The 20151-nt window shown below is 45.3% G+C and overlaps 1 protein-coding gene across 32 annotated transcripts in view; it reads left to right on the plus strand.

Annotated features, from left to right (window-relative positions):
- The window catches only part of RBFOX1 (RNA binding fox-1 homolog 1), a 2345672-nt gene that overhangs the window by 2124004 nt on the left and 201517 nt on the right, over positions 1-20151 (plus strand). For 29 of the 32 annotated variants that reach the window (XM_070460568.1, XM_070460569.1, XM_070460570.1 and 26 more), the window contains one exon: positions 19507-19749. In XM_070460568.1, the coding sequence (XP_070316669.1) occupies positions 19507-19749 (243 nt within the window). Of the gene's footprint in view, positions 1-11577; positions 11884-19506; positions 19750-20151 lie in introns of those variants that run through there. The other 3 variants (XM_070460594.1, XM_070460586.1, XM_070460593.1) reach the window with 3 other exon arrangements.

A 20151-nucleotide genomic window follows, 5' to 3' on the forward strand; every position in this document is an offset into this window, starting at 1 on the left:
GCTAAGTTGTGTCTGACTCTTGAGACCCCATGGACTATATAACCAATCAGGCTCTTCTGTCCATGAGATTTCTCCAGGCAAGAATACTAGAGCGGGTTGCCATTTTCTTCTCCAGGGGATCTTCCCGACCCAGGGATCGAACCTGTGTCTCCTGCATTGCAGGTGGACTCTTTACCCTTGAGCCACTATGCCCATCAGTTAGTCAATGACAAACATGAATCCAACCCAGCTCTATAACATTTGAAGCAATGGGTATCACCACCACAGACCAGCAGAAAGATCATATGAGCCACACATAGATTTTCTGTTGTTGTTGTAATTTTGGTAGTCACATTAAGCACAGTAAAAAGAAGCAGATAAATTTAATTTCAAGATTTTATTCAACCCAGTATGTCTCAACAATAACTGAAAATGTTTTCTTTAATCCAATGTCTTCAAAGTATTATCATTTCAACCTGGAATCAAAATAAAACTATTAGACAGATACTTTGCATTCTTTTCCTTGTACTTTTCTCTGAAATTCTGTGTGCATTTTGTGCCTACAACACACCTTATGTCTGATTAACCACATTACAGCTGCTCAGTGACCACACGTGGCTCACGGCCACACATTAGGGCAGCCCGGGGTGGAGCCATAATGCCTGGACAGATCTCTCAAGTTCTTAAACCTTTCCAATTCAGATCCCAAGATCTGCTTCCCAGAGATCAGACGAGATTGCATGAAAATCATCATGTGTCCGAACTTCCTTCTTTTCATTGTAAAGGATGGAATAAGAAGACAAGATACTGCATTATTTTTAGGGGGTTTGCTTGGTTGTTGTAGTTCTGTCACTGGACCTTAAGCTCCACGCGGTAGAGAGTGATTTCATTTAACACGGTGTCTCTGGACAGTACACGCGTACGTGACTAAGTGTATTAGTTTCCTAGGGCTCTGGTAACAAAGTACCACACACCGGGAGTCTTCAACAGCAGGAATGTATGGTCAGAGTTCTGGAGGCCAGAGGTCCAAGATCAAAGTGTCAGCCGGGTTGGTTCCTTTCGGAGGCTGTGAGGATGAACCTGGCCCATGCCTCTGTCCTGGCTTCTGGTGAGAGGCTGGCTTTCTTTGGTGTCCTTGGGCCGTAGGAGCATCACTTCAGTCTCTGCCTTCATCTTCTCATGATGTTCCCTTTGTGTGTGTGTCTATGTTCAGAGTACCCCCTTTTTATAAGAACAGTTGTATCAGATTAGGGGCCAGCCCTACTCGGGTATGACCTCGTGTTAACACGTGTTAATTCCATTTATGATGAGTGACTCCATTCCCAAGTAAGGTCACATTGTGAGACAGAGGGGCGAGAACTTCAAAAAGTTAATGGGGGCGCACAATTCAACCTCTAACAGCACGTGTTCATTATAACAGCGTATGTCCATTAAACCTAAATCAGATCCATGAATCAATAATACTTGACTATAAGGACCATTTTTTGTCTACTCTGGGTGGGTCCCAAGAATATTCCATTTTGTCTGAAAAAGGTAGGCAGGTTAAAAATCAAACAAGGAAAACTGGATGTGAAGAGGATGGATGTTATTGATGGGCAGTTCCATTCTGCAAAGGCACCTGCTTTGCAGTTATCACATTTGAAAATATTTACATATGCTGCTTGGAGTTCTTTTGAATTAAACGTACTTAACTTCCATCAGCCTCAGTGTCCTAGCTAAAACTGCCTCAGAACTGTTCAGATAAATGAACTTCAGTGTCTTCATTTCTACAGAGTGATCACACACTTTATTTGGCCGGACTTACATGCTGTTGTATCTAAATAAAATGTCTTGTCATTAGGCAAATTCTCTCTCATACACAAATAAGGTGAACTTCTTCCAGATTTTCAAAATTTCTCTCTCCTCCTTGGATCCACCTTGACATTTTGCAAAACCTCTTCTTTAAGTCAGTCCAGCCCTGGTTTACTCCAAAGTGTGTGCTGTGCTCAGCTCAGCATTCATGGAGGCAGATATCCTTAAAACATCACACATCTTTAGCTACAGGAAAATACTTGTGCACTGACCAAACATATGTAAAGAATTCAAGGTTTTCCAGTCTCCAGTGGTGCTTTGTTTGAAGGTCCAGGGCTCAAGAGACACTTGTGTTGGGGCAGCACCAGTTACTGAACTTGGTTCTTCACTTAGGAAAATGGAGTTCTTTGTTTTCAATCTCTCTTGACTTACTCTTTCACAAATAGCAATAACTTCAATACTGGCATGTTCATGCCAAGTTGGATTGTATTGAATTTGTAAAGTCAATAAAGTTTTATCTCCCCTTTGTTCTAATGGGAATTTCAATTGTCATACTGGCCTTGTTTATTTCTCTTATTCTCTGTATAAAAGTTTATGAAATGAGGATGGAGGAAACCCAGAAATGCATCATGCAATCAAGTCTGTTGATATAGCCAGACTTGTTGGGTCATATGGATAGAAAATTTAAGGAGCTGTGTGATGCAATGGAAGTATATCTAGAGTTCAGATTTCAGCTAGAATGTGTGTTTGCTGTCTGAACTTGGGCATGCCACTAAGTTACTTGACCTCAACTTTCTCGTCTGTTAAATGGGTATATATGGTACCCATCCTACCTACTTTTCCAACGCAGTTTGGAAACCACACAGACCATGTTGGAATGCTCTCAGAAGCCTTTTCATTGTATCCTTGGCTAAGCAACTGTGATGATGTCTGTGGTGAGAGTGATAAACTCTGTCCTATTTATTTACCTAAACTGACCACCTGACTTATTGATGTGTTTCTTCTGCTTCAAACATTTGAGTTTCTTCAAGAGAAAAGGTATCATCAAAGAGTGCAGTTTAAAAGATCAGATCCCTTTCTTTTCTTTTCCTTCACTCTTTCCTTGACTTTATTTACCGTTATTGCATTTACTCTGTGACCGACCAAGATGTTTTTGAGCATCTATTCAAATGCTCCTGGGAAGATGGTACTCAGTAATGCAGACCTTCCCTCAAGGGCCTTCCAATCCAGTAACCTCCAGGTCTCTTATCTCAGCTCACTCGTGGCTCTGAAAATAACCTCACCACTTTCTTTCACTTTGTTTTCATTGATTCTGCCACCCCGGGTATGAGCTATTTCCTCCTTCTGCAGCATTAAACTGGCCTCTCCACACATGATTTTGTCAACCTGCTTCATACCATCTGGCTATGTTCTACTCACCCTTCAGCTCGAGGTTTAGACATCAGTTCTTCTGGAAAGCCCTCCTTGATTAACCATAGGGGATAGGCGAGCTCTCTTAGCTCATTTCTCTTCTCTTGGCACATACCCCATCAAACTGTACATTCCCAGGCTACTCTGTGATTTCTGCCAACTTAGAGCTGCAGAGGTTTCTGGGCTGCGTGAATCCTCGTCACCACTGTAGCCCCTGAAGCTAGCAGGGGACCTGCCATACCGAAGATGCCCAGGACTTTGCTACTGAAACAATGGTGTGAATATCAAGTTCTTGCCTATTTGAATAGTTCATTGCCCTTGCTTTCTGGCAGTCTCTCCTAATTTCATTTCTTCCAAATCCAAGTATAATTCATTTTGTGACAGCCTTTTTTTTCAAGTTGGCAAACTATTAGAGGCTAAAACTCATGCAACGCACAATGAAAGACAAGGTCATATTTTATCATCTTTGCCTGTTGCCTTAACCAGATTAGACATCTTTCTACAAGTAAGGTGAATGCAAGCCAACAGATATTTATCATGTCAAACACCTGATTACAAAGGACGGAAGAAAAAGAGGGAAGTGTTAAAGACGAAGATGACAAGTCCCTGCCTTGAAGGAGTTTACAATCTTAGGAGAGGCTCATAATAGCCATGTAGCAAGATTGGAAAAGACTCGTTGGAAAAGATCCTGATGCTGGAAAAGATTGAGGGCAGGAGGAGAAGGGGGCGACAGTGGGTGGGATGGTTGGATGGCATCACCGACGCAATGGACATGAGTTTGAGCAAACTCTTCACTATCTGGGCGATAGTGGAGGACAGGAAAGCCTGGCGTGCTGCAGTCCACGAAGTCACAAAGAGTCAGACACGACTTAGTGAGAACAACAGCAAGGGAGATAGGATAACTGAAAACACCAAAAAAAGAAAGAAAAAAGAAACCTCAAAGGTTTGGTTCTGGAAAGTCATTATAAGTTACGTGGAGGAGGTACATAGTTTCTGTATCTTAAGAATGTCTTATCTCCTCAAGGTCATGGGTTGTCTCAGCTATGTTTAGGATCCACCTTTGAGAGAGGACCAAGGAAGAAATGTCGATTAGTGTCCTTGGGATACAGACTTTCCTGATAGGTAGAAAATTCCGTTTTCATAATGTGATGTGAGTGAGGTTGCTTCAATTAGGAACATGCACGGTGGAGCTGACACTACTCTGGGCTTCCTGGTGCTTGCGGTATGTGCAACAACCCCCTTTTACAGAGACGGTTGTCTTACACCAAATCTATTAGTTCCCTATTTTAGAGGCAGGCGGAGAATCCGCTGGATAACTACGATGGAGTAAGTAGCACAGCAGTATTATCCCAAGTCATATCTGCAGGGTAACTGTAAGCAAGCTGTTTAGGGGAATACAAGCCATTCTTCTCTTGTTGTGGATATGGTTAAATGTAGTAATATTAGCAATGGTGCAAGTCTTTGAAATTCATCTTGGATAGCAATTTAACGCTGATGTTACCCTGGTGGTGGTGGCAAGAACTTTTTTCTTTTGCTTCTTTAGAAAATAGCTGCTTGTGAAAGGAGGTCAATTGTGGATTGAAGGTTTCCTCCATACCCAGGAGACGAAGGGTCTTTGTGGAATGATGAGTTAAAATGTGTCGATCTGTTCCTTCCATTATGGAAACAGTTTCTGCTAATATTTATTTGCTTGGTTCAACCGTCAATTAGTTCATCTGCCCTTCTGTCTGCACCACTATATTTGGGACGGTGGTGGGCAGCTCCAACTGCCACTCAGGAATAGATGGCAATGACAGTGAGGCCATGCTATTGATGCAAAAGAGGATGGCTGAACTTTTGCTGCCCTGAATTCCCTTTGTGTTTGCGACCATGAAAGTGGTCCTACGATGTCAGTTTCTGGTTTCTCAGTTTCCTATAGTTATGTGAGAGATTACATTGGGGGAAACCGGATGAGGGAGACACAGCAACTGTCCTGAATTTTATTTTTTTTTCAACTTCTTGCTTTGCAGTCAGAATTAGATTGGTCAAACTATGATTTTCATCCTTCCTCTTGGGGTGACCTCAGATTATTTGCATAGTCTTTCAAAGCTGCCCATCTAGAAAATGATGGAGGCTGTGGAGTGCATTGAGGGAGTTCACATTTATACAACATTTAGGGCAATAGAATGCATATGTTAAGAGCCATTCTAATTATATCCTTATATATTTATTTTTATTTTCGGCTGTCCTGGGTCTTCATTGCTGCACAGACTTTTCTCTAGGGGCAAGCAGAGGCGACTCTCTAGTTGCAGTGAGCAGCTTCTCATTCCAGTGGCTTCTCTTGTTGCAGAGCTTGGGCTCTGGGGCACGTGGGCTTCAGTAGTTACAGCTCCCAGGCTTTAGACCACAGGCTCGATAGCTGTGGCACACAGGCTTTGTTGCTCCGTGGCGTGTGGGGTCTTCCCAGATCAGGGATTGAAACTGTGTTGCCTGCATTGGCATGTGGATTCTTTACCACTGAGCCACCAGGGAAGCCCTTCTAATTATATTCTTGTTGTTATTAATAATGTTTTAATCACCATCATCATCATTAACACTACTGACCCCTCTTGGGTTCTGGATCTTGAGATGACAAGAACAAGGTCTCATGCCTTTTTGGTGACTTCCAACTTTGGCTAGAATACTTCAGAAAATACTTTGTGATTGAATAGTTATACCACAGCCCTTACAGATATCAACGCTCGTCTTAGCCAACACAGAGGTCAATCATAGCATCCTTGAAGGAAACTCGGCTTTGGAGAAAGATGTGGATTTGAGGTCTGCCTCTGCCTCTTGGTGGATCACTGGTAAGGAACCCGCCTGCCAGGACAGGTGACACAAGAGCCACGGGTTGGATCCTTGGGTCAAGAGGATCCCCTGGAGGAGGAAATGGCAAACCACTCCAGTATTCTTGCCTGGAAAATTCCATGGCCAAAGGAGCCTGGCGGGCTGCAGTCAGTGGGGCCACAAAGAGTTGGGCACAAGTGAGTGAATGAGCACACATTTGCCACTTACTAGCTTCCAGAAACCTTTCGCTTCTCTATCTGTGAAATGGGTTTGATAACAAATAAGTTCCGTAAAAACACAGTTCCTGTAAAAATGAAGTTAGACATGTATATCAAGTGGTTACCATTATCTAATGCTGCGAATGAATTCAATGACAAGCTGCTATTCTGTCTGGTACTTTTTTTTTTTAATTAATAACGGGCAATAATAAGGCATTTACAGCTATTTCCACAGACAGAGAAGTGAAGCCCTATGCCACGTGGCTTTCCAAGAAGAAGTCTTTCAGTACAATGTTGGGATATTTCAATAGGGAAAATTTTTTATTTTCAACAGTGCAGAGGAACATTTGATAGTTTGACTTTGTTTCTCAGCTCCCTGAGTTACTGGTTGAATCAGAGCTTGTCTTAGTCCTTATCGGGACCTGAGAATTTTTCCAAGGGACAAAACATTTTTAATATATGCATGTGCATACCACTCTTTAAGATGCTCCAGACAACAGTGGTGAGAAACAGCAGGGGTTCCTGCCCTCGTGAAGTTTACAGTCTAGTTGGAGACAGATCTCAAAATATAGGGTTGGCCCCAAAGTTGGTTCAGAATTTTACATCATATCTTACAGAAGGGTCCTCCAACTTCCAGGATCTAATGCCTGATGATTTGAGGTGGAGCTGATGTAATAGTAAGAGAAATAAGTGAGTGAGTGAGTGTTAGTCACTCAGTCATGTCCAACCCTTTGTGACCCTATAGGGTATAGTGTCCCAGGCTGTTCTGTCCATGGAATTCTCCAGGCAAGAATACTGGAGTGGGTAACCATTCCCTTCTCCAGGGCATCTTCCTGACCCAGGGATCAAACTCAAGTCTCCTGCATTGCAGGCAGATTCTTTACCATTTGAACCATCAGGGAAGCCGAACAGAAATAAAGTGTACCATAAATGGAATGCACTTAAATCATCCCCAAACCATACTCCCTCCCTCCCTGGTCCCTGGAAAAATTGTCTTCCACGAAACTAGTCCTTGGTGAGGACCACAGTATTACAGGAAAACCCAAATGAAGTTTTTGGCCAACCCAATATACGTATTGTAAAAATACACATAATGTCAAAATCAAATTGTACATCATGTCAGACTTTGACAAGGATTTTAAAGGACAAGTCAGGGTCCTCTAAGACCCTGTGGATGCAGGGAGCAAGATAAGAAAGCCCCCATTCTTAAGTGCCTGAGACTGTTGACTGGGAACTTCACTTGCTCCAGAGGCTAATAATTATTATTATTATTTTTTTGACACAAGTATGTTTCTCTTTGGAAATACCACTTCATAAGCCGCTGTGTCAATGCTACTGATTAGCACCAAGTGCCATAAATATTTGATTTTTAAGGAGTTGAGAAAAACAACCTCTCTGTTGCCTTCTGTGTCTCCACACGGAAAGTCAGGATGGAACGTTTCGTAAGCATGACACCTCACCGTCACAAACCCGCCGCCCCCTCGCCTGCTTTGTGTTTCTGGGGCTGGGGTTTTCAGCTGCATCAAGGTGGCGCCTGGCCTCTCTCCCCTCTGTGTCTGCCTGCGGAGGCAGGGAAGGCGAGATGAAACAAATTGCTTTCACTCCAATCTGTGACATGGATTCCTGTCATCGTGGTTGTTTGTTGGTTTTTTGTGAATTATGGTCCCAGAGCAATTTCAGAGCTCTTTGTTCCAGAGATTATTTTTTTGGTAAGCTCATATAATTAGGAAACCAAAGTTTGTATAGTGACCTTACAAACTACAAGATCAGTTTGTAAGCTGACTCATCTCCAAGTGGTTAAGGATTTGGGGCTTAGGAGTCTGATGGATTTCAGTAACTAGCTCTTACTAGTTGTATGAGTAGCAGGAAGTACTGGGTTGACAAAAATGTTCATTCAGGTTCTTCTGTAAGATGTTATGAAAAACCTGAATGAAACTTTTGGCCAACCTGATAACTCCACCTCGCTTAAAAAGAGAATGATGGTAGGTACCACATTGGGTTCTTATTAAATAAGATAATATAGGCAAAGCTGCTTTGCTGAATTTTGTATCTTTGGTGCTTAGAACAGTGACTAGTACCTAGTTAATACTCGAGAAAAGTTTTCTTATCATCACCATCATCTTCATCACCACCATCATCTCCATCTGTATCTTCTTCATCACCATCATCATCTCTATATCATCATCAGCTTCATCACCACCATCATCATCTCTGTATCATCATCATCTTCATCACCACCATCATCTCCATCTTTATCATCATCACTACCATCGTCATCTTCATCCTCTTTATAATCATTATCATCTCCATCTTCATCTTAGCATGGATTCAGTGACAGGAACTCTTCAATAAGGGTTCCACCACTTACCAAATTTACAAACTCCATAATGGCAAATATCTTTTCACCTATTTGGAGCCTCAGTGTTCTTACCTTTAAAAAGACCATAATATCTATCTCTTGGGGGTGATTATGGAGATCAAAGTGCCTAGCACACAGTAGAATGTATCCAACACACCTGCCCATGTGTTTTTCAGAGAAGGAAGAACTTTGCTGGACTAGAAAGGGGATGATTTCATCCCTACAGTGAGGCATATATTCTCAAGGACTTTCTAAATTATGAAACACATTCCCATATATTTGATCCCTAGAGCATCACAAGAGCCTCATCAGGAAGGAGAATATTTGGGTTTTTTTTTTTTTTTTTTTTTTTAATAAGGAAGGAGAATATTTTTGATTTGTATTAATAAACGAGGAAATGGGGTACACAATAGTTCCACCATTGAGTTTCTGGTTTTTCAGAATTTGTCTCCAATGCTGTAGTCACAGCACCAATAAAAAGTTAGCTGGTAACCAACAGGGAAATTACCCAGCATAGAGTTTTTTATTTTACTTATTTTATTGCAATCCATAAAAGATTTTACATCACAACCCAATTCACCCGCATAAAAGTTTCATGAAACATTTCTCTTACTCTATTCTATTCTTTCCCAGTGTGGTACAGTTTATTTCATTTAGAGAATGTTGATGCGATAACCCCCTACCAGAGTTTTACACCCCAAAGGATCACACCTGTAATTTGAAAACAATACATTTCACCCCTAAATTGTGTATAAGAACAGACTGAGGCACCTTTACACAGTGCTCAAGGCTGGATCCCACCCACCCTCAGAGATTTTAAGCCGGTGGGTCTGGGGTGGCGTTCTTAGCCTCTGGCTCTGTAGGACCACCCCTAAGTGATCTGATGGCCCTGTGGGCTAAAGAGTAATGTCCTGTTACATCACTCTGATTGTCTCTACCTGAAACACTCTCCTCTATTGGGTGTTTTGACTTTTTTGTGTTTTGGGTTTTGGGGGGTTTTTTGTATTTTCTCTATCACTTCCCAGAACACCAGGGAATCTGTCTTGGTCTCACACTTTTTGCTTTCTAGGAGAAAGCAAGACTCCTGTATTTTCTTGAAAGACAGAAGCTCAGCTTTTCAGTTATCAGTTGGACAAGGAGCTTGTGGCTCAGAATGACTGCTGAGTCCACCTATTGAGTGAGTCCTTTGAGAAGGGGCTCTGGTCCTCTGGTGATGCGGTTTCGAGAGGGGAGCTGACTCATCCCTTTAAGGAACCTGAGTAAAAGTGAAAGTCGCTGTCGTGTCCGACTCTTTGCAACCACAAGGACTATATAGTGCATGAAATTCTCTAGGCCAGAATACTGGAGTGGGTAGCCTTTCCCTTCTCCAGGGGATCTTCCCGACCCAGGGATCGAACCCAGGTCTCCTGCATTGCAGATGGATTCTTTACCAGCTGAATCACCAGGGAAGCCCAAGAATACCAGAGTGTGGGTAGTTTATCCCTTCTCCAGCAGATCTTCCCGACCCAGGAATTGAACCCAAGTCTCCTACAGTATAGACAGCTTCTTTACCAACTGAGCTACCAGGGAATCCCAAGGAGCCTGAGAGGGCTGCTTAATTTCATCCTGCATTAATTAATTAATTGATTAATAATCACATCCCCAGACTATGATTGGAAATAGGAATGTAAGAATGGTACAAATACTGTTTAATCCAGATTTTCTTTCCAACCCTGGGAAGCTGGGAATTAAAAAAAAAAAAATTACCCAGGGGCTCCCTGAACTCGCACCACCAACAGATCAGCAGGAAAGTGGAATTCTTCCGGGCAGCCTTCTCCGCCCTCACCTCCTCCTCTGTTATACAATTTAATTACAAGTTTAATCACTTCAGAAACCTCATCCATTCCCTCCAGTGTAGCGAGATCTCTCCTTTCCAAGCAGGCGTCTCAGTGATAAGCGGCTGTCCATGCAAAGAGTGGATGGGTCTCTTGAAACCTCTCCTTGGGCAAGCCAGAAAGACATGACTAAATAAAAACTGAGATTGTGTTGACATTTCACTGCGGTGGTTGTAGTTTTAATAATAAAGGAAGAACAAAGTATTTGCAGCTTTAAATAAAGAGGCAGCATTTGGCATTGAAATCACAGGGGATTTTGTACGAGGTTTTATTTTTGCTCATTGGGAAAGAAGAAAAAAAAAACGAACTTAGAAGAGACAGAAGTTCAAGACAAGAGAAAAACAAGAGGCTGATTTCCCTTCATGCCCTTGATCATCACTGGGGTTCTGTGGTCAAGGGTGGGTTCCTTTTCTTCAGAGTCTACTGTAGGTCCTTCCTATGGGTCCTCAGGGACAAAGATGGTTTTGGATTTTGCTCACCACGTTATTGAATGTGATGAATGAAGCTGTTTATCTAGCGCATCCTCTGAGACAGGGCGCCGTGCGTGTTTGTTTTCCCGTGATTTGATTTTTATCATGATCTTCTCACAATTACCCTGTGAAGTCACTCATCATGTTCCCCATTAAACAGAAGCAAAAAAAAAAAAAAAAACAAAACTGGATCCCAGGCCATTGCAACAACTTGCCTGAGATCACGCAGTCTGCCAAGGAGCCAGGCCTGAGCATCTTCCACACACTCGCCCCTGACAGTATTTTAAGATCAATTTACAATTAACCACTCAGCTTTGTTACACATTTATCTGCAGTGTTCTCAGGGTGTGTTTTTTAAAAACATATCCATCACCATCCTCTTATCTCTTCGAGTTCTGTCTTCATCCCCCTTCTGTCTCCTCCTCTCCTCCTTTTGGCGTTCCCCCCACCCCCGCCCATCCCAATATAAAACAAAAATAGGAGAGTCGCGCGAGCTTCCCAGTGGAATTCCTAAGTTTGCTTGCATACCATATATTTAGTTTAGTAATGAAAAATTCCAGCTCCGGGCGGTGCAGAGGATAGCATTTCTAATGTTTTTTAAACAGCTATTAATGTAGTCGAGCGCTGTGTGGGTTTTCTTTTTTTTTTTTTCCCCCTTCCTCGTCTATATAATCATCTGCTCAGCGTACACCGGGAAGCAGAGAGCAGGGGCCAGAGGAGGGGCGGGCTGTGATTGATGGATCAGCTCCAGGAAGGAGTCCCCTCTGGGGCTGGTTTGGGGAGCAGTCAGATGTCGAGGAGGAGGTCAGCCGGGCGGCCCCGGCCCCCCCTCCTCCCGCAGCCCCGCCGTCCCCACGTTGCACGGCGCACACATCCTCACTCCTCATCGAGGCTCTCTCCTGCCAGATGCTCTGTGGCGTGGCACGAGGACAGCTGCTAAGTTTATGGAGGAGAAAGGAAGCAGGATGGTACCGCAGGTATATTTCCCGCATGTTTCTGTTTCACTCGAAACTGCTTTGAATGGAGCGGAAGCCTTTCTTGGTATGAAGTCTCTGTTGCTGTGTGTGTGATGTGGGTTTTGCTCCTTGAATCATGCCGGGAGGGAAAGGAGAGGAATTCAGCCAAGTGTGTGTGTGTGTGTGTGTGTGTGTGTGTGTGTGTGTGTGTGTGCAGGAGCTTTTCTGCTTGATGTGTGAGAACTGAGCTGGTCTTCGAACCTGCAGGTTAATGATGTAATTTTGCATTTCCCTTCTTTGGTTTCAGTGCCCCCAGGGGTATGATGCAGTTTTAGTTCTTTTCGGTCCAGCACTGGAGGCTTTTCTCTGAATATGCGCAATTTCTTGCCAGAGAAGTAGAACAGACCAGGCTGAGAAACTCAAGTCGACCAAACTGTCAGCAAGACGGAGAACTGCAGGCAGCCAGGAATGGACAGTCTCCTTTCTCCAGTCGGAGTTGGTGGGAGGGGTGGGTCCCAGGGCGGGAGACACCACTTTTCTAGGCATTGTGGAGAGGTGTAACCAGTTGGTTTAAGAGGACTGAACCATTCCTGTGCATTTCTTTACTAGAGGGGCTGTGTTTAGGCCAGAAGAGATTTGAGGGAACAAGAAATGGACTGAGAATGATAAATTTCAGGCGCAAAAGGAGAAAGGATGCTCTAGAAGTTTGATGATTAGAGCTGGGAAAACACACACACACACAGATGGGAAAGAAAGATACTTAAAGTCCACCTTGGCAGGCACTTTTCCCCCTCAGTAAAAGTCAGACAGTTCACGGTGAAAAGAATAAATCCATTCCATGCTCTGCCACGTAAGGACTCTTTTCTGCAGTTGAAATGTGCTTTGCATTAGATGGTGAGCCAAAATATTTTGCCAAGTCCGATGGGCTGCCAGTCTTGGTTCATTTATTAGTTTCCCAAAACTACTTTATTAAGCCACTCAGGGCTGTGCCCGGGAGAAGGGGATGTCTAACAACAACAAGAACAAAAAAAACCCACCAAAATAAAAAAAAATAAGAAAAAAATAAAAAAACCTCCCATTTTCTCTCCGGCTCTGCCTCCTGAGAAAATTAAGGGTGTGGGATGTTTCACCGACCAAGGAAATTCTCCTTGTATTTGAGGGGCGTCTAACTGAATGCCTGCTCGCAGCGAAGTCCACACACTATGCTAATGGTCAGATTACGGTATTTGTCTTAAAATAGCAATAATATCCTGGCTATTTCATGCTTCAGTAAAATATTTAAATTGAAATGGCATTTTTTTTTTCCTTTGGTGAATCAGACTTGGTTGCATTTTAATAACCCGCTTTTCTCTCTGTAACTGGAGTGCAAACTACCCACTGGGGTGTTTCGGGAAATGAGGTGGGGGGGGTGTTCCCACGTCATCTGGCTGCTGTTGAGTTGCTGTTCTAATTGATATTTGGCCCATGAGGACGAAGAAGTTTCTTTTCCATTTATCCTAATAGATGCTCTTGATTTCAAATTTCTACGCAGTTCTGCAACAGCCAAGGGTGGGTTTGAAAACACAAGGTCTTGGCTTCTTTTTTCTTCCCTTTTGTGTATTGGGCAGTAACCCAGGGAAGTCCAGGCATTGCACATCAGATGCTAGGATTGAAAAAGCACTTGAAGCACCCCCCTGATGATGTGGTTGTTCAGTTGCTAAGTTGCGAGCCCATGGACTGCAGCACACCGGGCTTCCCTGTCCTTCACTATCTCCCAGAGTTTGCACAAACTCATGTCCTTTGAGTCAGTGATGCCATCCAACCATCTCATCTTCTGTCGTCCCCTTCTTCTCTTGCCCTCAATCTTTCCCAGCATCAGGGATGATGTGGAGGTACATGCAAGGCAGAATCACCCTCTGCTGTCAACTCAATACCCCCACAAGCACCCTGGCTCAGAGGAAATATCAGCGTCTCCCTGATCATTCCACTTATTTGGGAAAAGCAGGCATTTGGCATTAGGGTAGGGGGATGATCCTCAGTCAGGAAAGAATCCACCTGCAATGTGGGAGACCTGGGTTCGATCCCTGGGTTGGGAAGATCCCCTGGAGGAGGGCATGGCAACCCACTCCAGTATTCTTGCCTGGAGAATCCCATGGACAGAGGAGCCTGGTGGGCTATAGTCCATAGGATCCCAAAGAATTGGACATGACCGAAGCGACTTAGCACACAAGCACAAGGTGAATATTTTTTTTTCCAGAAAATTCATTTCAACCATGCTAAGAATCCAGGAGCAACACTAGGGAGGAAAGAAAGACATCTCCGAAGCCCTTTGAAGGTGAAAAATAATTCCATAGGAAGAACGATGATCTTAATTAAACATTAGATGTAATTAGCCCAAAGTGCAAATGTTGGGAATATTAATTAGGGTCTCTTTGGAATGGTTGTCAGTGTTAATAAGTAACCGCAGGGGGTCCCCCCAACATCTGTCTGAGAGCTCCAGGAATGGGCGCGCATCTCAGGCTCCAAGGACTTGAGTGTCACCTGTAGGCTCCTTAGCTACCATGGACACTGTCTCTTAGAGTTGAGCACTCTGGTTTTGCCAGATTGGTGCAGGTTTGGGTGGAGGTTGGGGGTTTGTCTTGGCTCCAGTGGCGCCCCTACTTGATCCTTGCCCTTGGCCCTGGGAACCTCAGAGCCTTCAGAAGCCAGGCTTCAGGCTTGAGGTGGCGGAAGTTTCCCAAGCTACTATTCTAACACTTGCCAAAGGATCCCCCTTGCCCCTCCCCAGCCTGGCAATCGGAGGCCTGGCCGCTTTGAATCAAATACCCTAGCAACTGGGGGCTCCCCACGGGCGCTAGTGGTAGAGAATCTGCCTTCCAGTGCAAGAGATGAAAGAGACGAGGGTTCGATCCCCAGGTCGGGAAGATGCCCTGGAGAAGGAAATGGCAGCCCACTCCAGTCTTCTTGCCTGGAAAAAACCACGGACAGAGGAGCCTGGAGGGCTACAGTCCACGGGGTCACAAAGAGTTGGACATGACTGAGCGACTGATTGACTGACCCTAGCACCTGCCATGCCACCTGATGGAAAACGGGTCTCAGGGTCACTGTATATGTGATAGAGAGTGGCTTATTTATTTAAAATCAGAAACGTTTCTCCCCACCAGGGGATCTTCTTGCCAGATGAGAGATACCTTGGCATGGGATAAACTCGAGCTCTGGTTTAACTCCTGGCTTTCCTCAGAGATACCTGTGGCTGTGGTCTCACAATATTATTTACCAGCTCTGGGCCATGGTATCCTTTACAACGAAATAAAGTGGGATTCCAGATGCAGAACATGCAAAGCAGAGTCTAGACCTTGGCACTATTAACCTTCAGAGCTGGATAATCCTTGGTGGTGGGGTGGGGTGATCCTGTGCATCTTAGGGTGTTCAGCAGCATCTCTGGCCTCCTAGATGCTCTAGATGCTGGTGGTGCCACTTAATTCCCAGTTGTGACAAACGGAAGTGTCTGTAGTCATTGCTTCATGTCTCCTGGGAAGAGATCATCCTTGCTTGAGGACTCTTGTGTAAAACGCTCAGCACCATGCCTGGTGCCCACTAGGCGTGAGTGTCACTCGCTTTGTCTTCTGGGCTCTGGTTTGAAGAGGGTGTCCTTCAGATGGAGCAGAGATGTGTGATGCCATCATTGGTCTTCTCATAAGCCCACTTTTGCTGGGTTTGACGCACTTGTGTGTATAATGTAGATGTCTGGTGATTCAGAGAAGATTCTGGAAAAGATTCTATGGCATCCTTCTTCCACCGTGCTTAACACTGGGCCACCCCTCCTTGGTTTAGGGAGAAGACACCCCCTTTTCTCTCCCTGCTTCACCACTGACTGTATCTCCTGCCCAAACTCTTTGTGCAACCACAGCTTCTTAATTGTTGGCCCCATGATTCATGATAAGTCTGTCACAACGATGAGAAAACCTTTTCTTCAAAGGGCCGGATAGTTCAATAGTGTAGGCTCTGTGGGCTGTATGGTCTCTTGTCATAGTGACTCAACTCTGCCATTGGGGCACAGTGAGCATGGTTGTGTCCCAATAAAACTTTATTTACAAAAACAAGTCATGGGCCAGATTTCTTCCAGAGTTCATTTGCCCATCCCTCTCCTATCCCCACCCCTTCCATCCTGTTGCCCAATGAAGCCACACAGAGCCCAGAGTTCACTGGCCAGGCATGCACTCACTTAGCAAGCACTGGGGTCTGCTACTTGGCAGCCAGTGTGCTTCGGAAGCCTGGAGATAGAGCAGAGAATGTGACGCGGTCTCCCACCCACCGGATGTTCACAGGCAAATCAGCAGGCAATGGCGGTACCTCCAGTTACGTGGGAAGTGAGCAAAGCTGTGGTAGAGCTTAGGGGACAGGCAACTGATGTGGTTTAAGTGTCAAAAAGACTGGCTGGGGGATCTGGAACCTCGAAGAGAAGCCAAAGGCTCCCCTGGTGGCTCAGTGGTTAAGAATCCGCCTGCCAATGCAGGAGACACGGGTTCAATCCCTGGTCCGGGAAGATCCCATGTGCCAGGGGGCAACAAAGCCCATTTGCCGTGACTACTGAGCCTGTGCTTTCGAGCCCAGGAGCCACAACTACTGAAGCCCGTGTGCCTAGAGCCCGAGCTCCCAAAGAGAAGTCAGCACAGTGAGATACCCACACTCCGCACGTTGAGAGTAGCCCCCACTCGTTGCAACTAGAGAAAAGCCCGCACAGCAATGAAGACCCAGCAGATCCAAAAGTAAATAAATAAATATTTTTAAAGAAAGAGAGAGAGAGAAGCTAGACTAGCCAGGCAAGGGAGTAGGGGAGAACTTCCCAAGCACAGGAGGCAGTGAGCAGAAAGACATGATGTTGTTAAGAAAATAAAAGAGACCATACACTTCTTGAGGTCAAGCCCTTCCCTGGGCAGTGCCGAGAGGGGTCAGATCCTAGCACGGAGCGGCTGCTGTTTTGCAGAAGCACGTGGGACTGGTTCTCTCTTCCTGAGATGGCTCTGCCATGCGGAAAGGCTAGGTGGGCGTATACGTTCCCGTGAAAGCATTTCTACTGAAGGCGGAGCAAGGAAAGCTGTGTCTATTTTGACCATCTCTCTCTACCCCTAATCCTGTGAGCATTTCAGGCTCCCTTGGTATTTTTTACAAGACTGTCTTTCAGAGACAAGCGAGGGGAGGGGCAGGAGAGTCTGAAATAGATCTTTGGGCAGAAGTGAAATCTGTCCCAGTGTATTTCCCTTTGGAGGATTCTCAAGGTCCCAAAGCTTCTAGGGCTTCTCATGAGCCAGAAAGAAGTTGCATCGTATGGAATTTCTGTGCACAAGTCTATGTTCCTTGAGCAGCCTTGTAGAAGAAAAGAATGCTAGTCAGCTAATACATAGTAGAGGATTTTTTTTTTTTTTTTTTTTGGTATCAGTCAAGACCTTTTAGCTTGCATGTAATAGAAAAGCGGGCTTACACAGACATTTACTGAGTTATGGAATTTAAACAGCAGCATTACTGACTGCAGGAAGAGCTGGATCCAAGACTTCAGATGATGTCAGGGGGACTCAGTGGGTCTGCGTCTCCATTTCTGGGCTCCGTTTTCCTCCGGGTCAGCTTCTGCTTTAGGGAGGCCCCCTTTCAAGAGGCATTTCCTGGTAACTCCAAGCTGGTATTATGTCCAGCTGCCAGTCATCGTAGTGGAGGAACTTCCTCCCCGAACACCAGTCAGGTCCCAGGATTATGCCTCACTGGAGTGGCAAGGGGTCAACTCGCTAACCAGCTTAGAGAGACGGGCATGAGCCCCATCACTGTGGCCGTGAGAGGCGAGTCCTCTGGTCAGCCAGGCTGGGCCACGTGATCCCGAGGTGGCCTGGGAGTGGGAGCCCCGAGAGGGAACCGGGCTCATCCTTGAAGAAGATGAACAGTGAGCAACAGTGACGGTGAATGTGGTTTCCCAAGGACAGACAGTTAACTTTGCACCTCAAGCAATCCAGCCCCAGCACAGTCGGACCCTCACAGCCCCCAAGTGCCATGAAAACATGTTGCTAAGAAAGCCACAGCTGTACATTTTTGCTTCTGATGGCACAGACATTTGGAGAAATTAGTCCAGGGGAGGAAAGGCCCTGCTGGGGGTGTTTTCACTTGTAAAATGTTTTAAACTTATCCTAAGCACTGTTCTCTTCCAAGTGTCATCTTTAACATTCTAATTAAGGTTCCTTCTAAACAAATGCACCAGCTCTTGGCACCGCTCTGAGAATAAACTTTTTTTCTTCTACCCTGCCTGTCATAATGGGATTTGCTGCACTCAGGTTGCTTGGGCTGGAGATGCTCTCAAATGTCTGTGGCAGGGACTCTGGAGATGGGAGAGATTCTGACACTGTTGCCCTGGTATCATTACAGGAGGGCTGAAGTCACATCTAATTGACCACAGACAATGGGAGAGGAAACTATTTGGTGGGCTTAATTGCTAAGCTTTCACTCTCTCTCTCTCTCTGACTGTGCAATCCCATTTCTTAAGACCATGGAAAATTTAGACCTCTGGGTTACAGACCCTGATGGTGTGTGTGTGTGTGTGGGGGGGGGGGTAGTAAAGTTGTGGGGGTGGGGGTGGAGAGAGAGGTTTCCTGAAAGGGAAGCATTTGAGTTCTTCTTTTTTTATTCTTTTGACTTGACTGTAATTATCACATTGCATGTTTTGCCTAGATCTGAAGGGCGAATTGTTATATAATGCTCTGCTTATAAAAAAAAAAATTAGTCAGGGAACAGGGGGGAGGCATTGATTAATGAGGCTAAGAGTCAAATCCATGTTTTGCAGAGACACTTAAAATGAGACTATCGTTGAGGGCTATCGTTGTCCAAATTAGGTCTTGAATTTTCATCAGCTGCTTCATGTTGGCTCTGAGACCATCATACGCACACACACACGCACACACACAGTGACCCTTGCAAGGACCACCACCCCCATCCCATTATGTGAGCCAAAGCACATAAAATGTTGATTCAATTCTAATGCTTACACGAATTGTCTCTCCTCTCAAGAACACACACGTTCAATTTAATCTCTCTTGGCATTTTAAGTATCAAATCAAGGCTCCGCTGTCACTGGCGACAACTACAGGCTCACACGTTCCAAAATGGGAATGAAATTAGAAAGACCTGCCAGAAAAATCCAGTGCAGAAGAACACAGACTCTCACAGTGTGTGGCTCTTGGGCTGGATGATATGCAAAAGGGTCTTCCACCTTTCAGAACCTCAATTCTGTACAGTGGGGCTGTCTCAGTGATGACTGGCCTGTCCTTGTTTAGTTGCTAAGTCCTGTCTGACTCTTTGTGGCCGCCTGAACCTGCCAGGCTTCTCTGTCCGTGGAATTTCCCAGACAAGAATACTGGAGTGGGTTGCCATTCCCTTCTCTAGGGGATCTTCCTGACCCAGGGATGGAACCGTGCCTCCTGCATTGGCAGGCGGGTTCTTGGAGACCCTGGTGATGGTTATGGCATCCTTATACCATCTGATGAAGATGACCTAGGATGTACCCATCTCAGGCTCTTGGCACCACCCTGGCACCCACGCGACATCTGGGGAGCTGTTGTTCCTGGGCCTGGGGAGAAGGTTCTGCCTGCTGCCCGCTCATGGTTTCTCTCCTCTCTGATTTTCCAGGGTAATCAGGAAGCAGCAGCTGCCCCTGACACAATGGCTCAGCCTTACGCTTCGGCCCAGTTTGCCCCCCCTCAGAACGGCATCCCCGCGGAATACACGGCCCCTCACCCCCACCCCGCACCGGAGTACACGGGCCAGACCACCGTCCCGGAGCACACGTTAAACCTGTACCCTCCCGCGCAGTCACACTCGGAGCAGAGCGCAGCGGACACGAGCGCGCACACCGTCTCGGGCACGGCCACAGTAAGTGTGCGCTGGTTTCGGGGGGCGGGGTGGGACCCCAGGATTCCTGGAATGACTGCGGGGCGCACCTCTATGCAACTAGGGGGCTCCATCCTGCAGAGCCGTCCCTAAGCTCATCCCTGGCATCCCAGCCCTGCCAGGTTCACCTCACTCACCTGCGTGCATCCTCTCGTGAGGCTGGTTTCAATCAAAACATTTTCCCATTAACTGCGTGTTTTGCTAAAGGGAAACCTTCATCTCTTTTCTGCTTCTGCAGTTTCGCTTTTTCTGAAATTATGTCGTTCTGTGTGGAATCATACACTATGTAATTTTTTTTTTAATGCCTTTTTGGAGATACCGTTTACATACTGTAAAATCCACCTATTCCAGGTGTACAATTCAGGGATCATTATGGTATTTACA

Source organism: Odocoileus virginianus, chromosome 33 (genome assembly GCF_023699985.2).
Source record: "Odocoileus virginianus isolate 20LAN1187 ecotype Illinois chromosome 33, Ovbor_1.2, whole genome shotgun sequence".
NCBI lineage: Eukaryota > Metazoa > Chordata > Mammalia > Artiodactyla > Cervidae > Odocoileus > Odocoileus virginianus.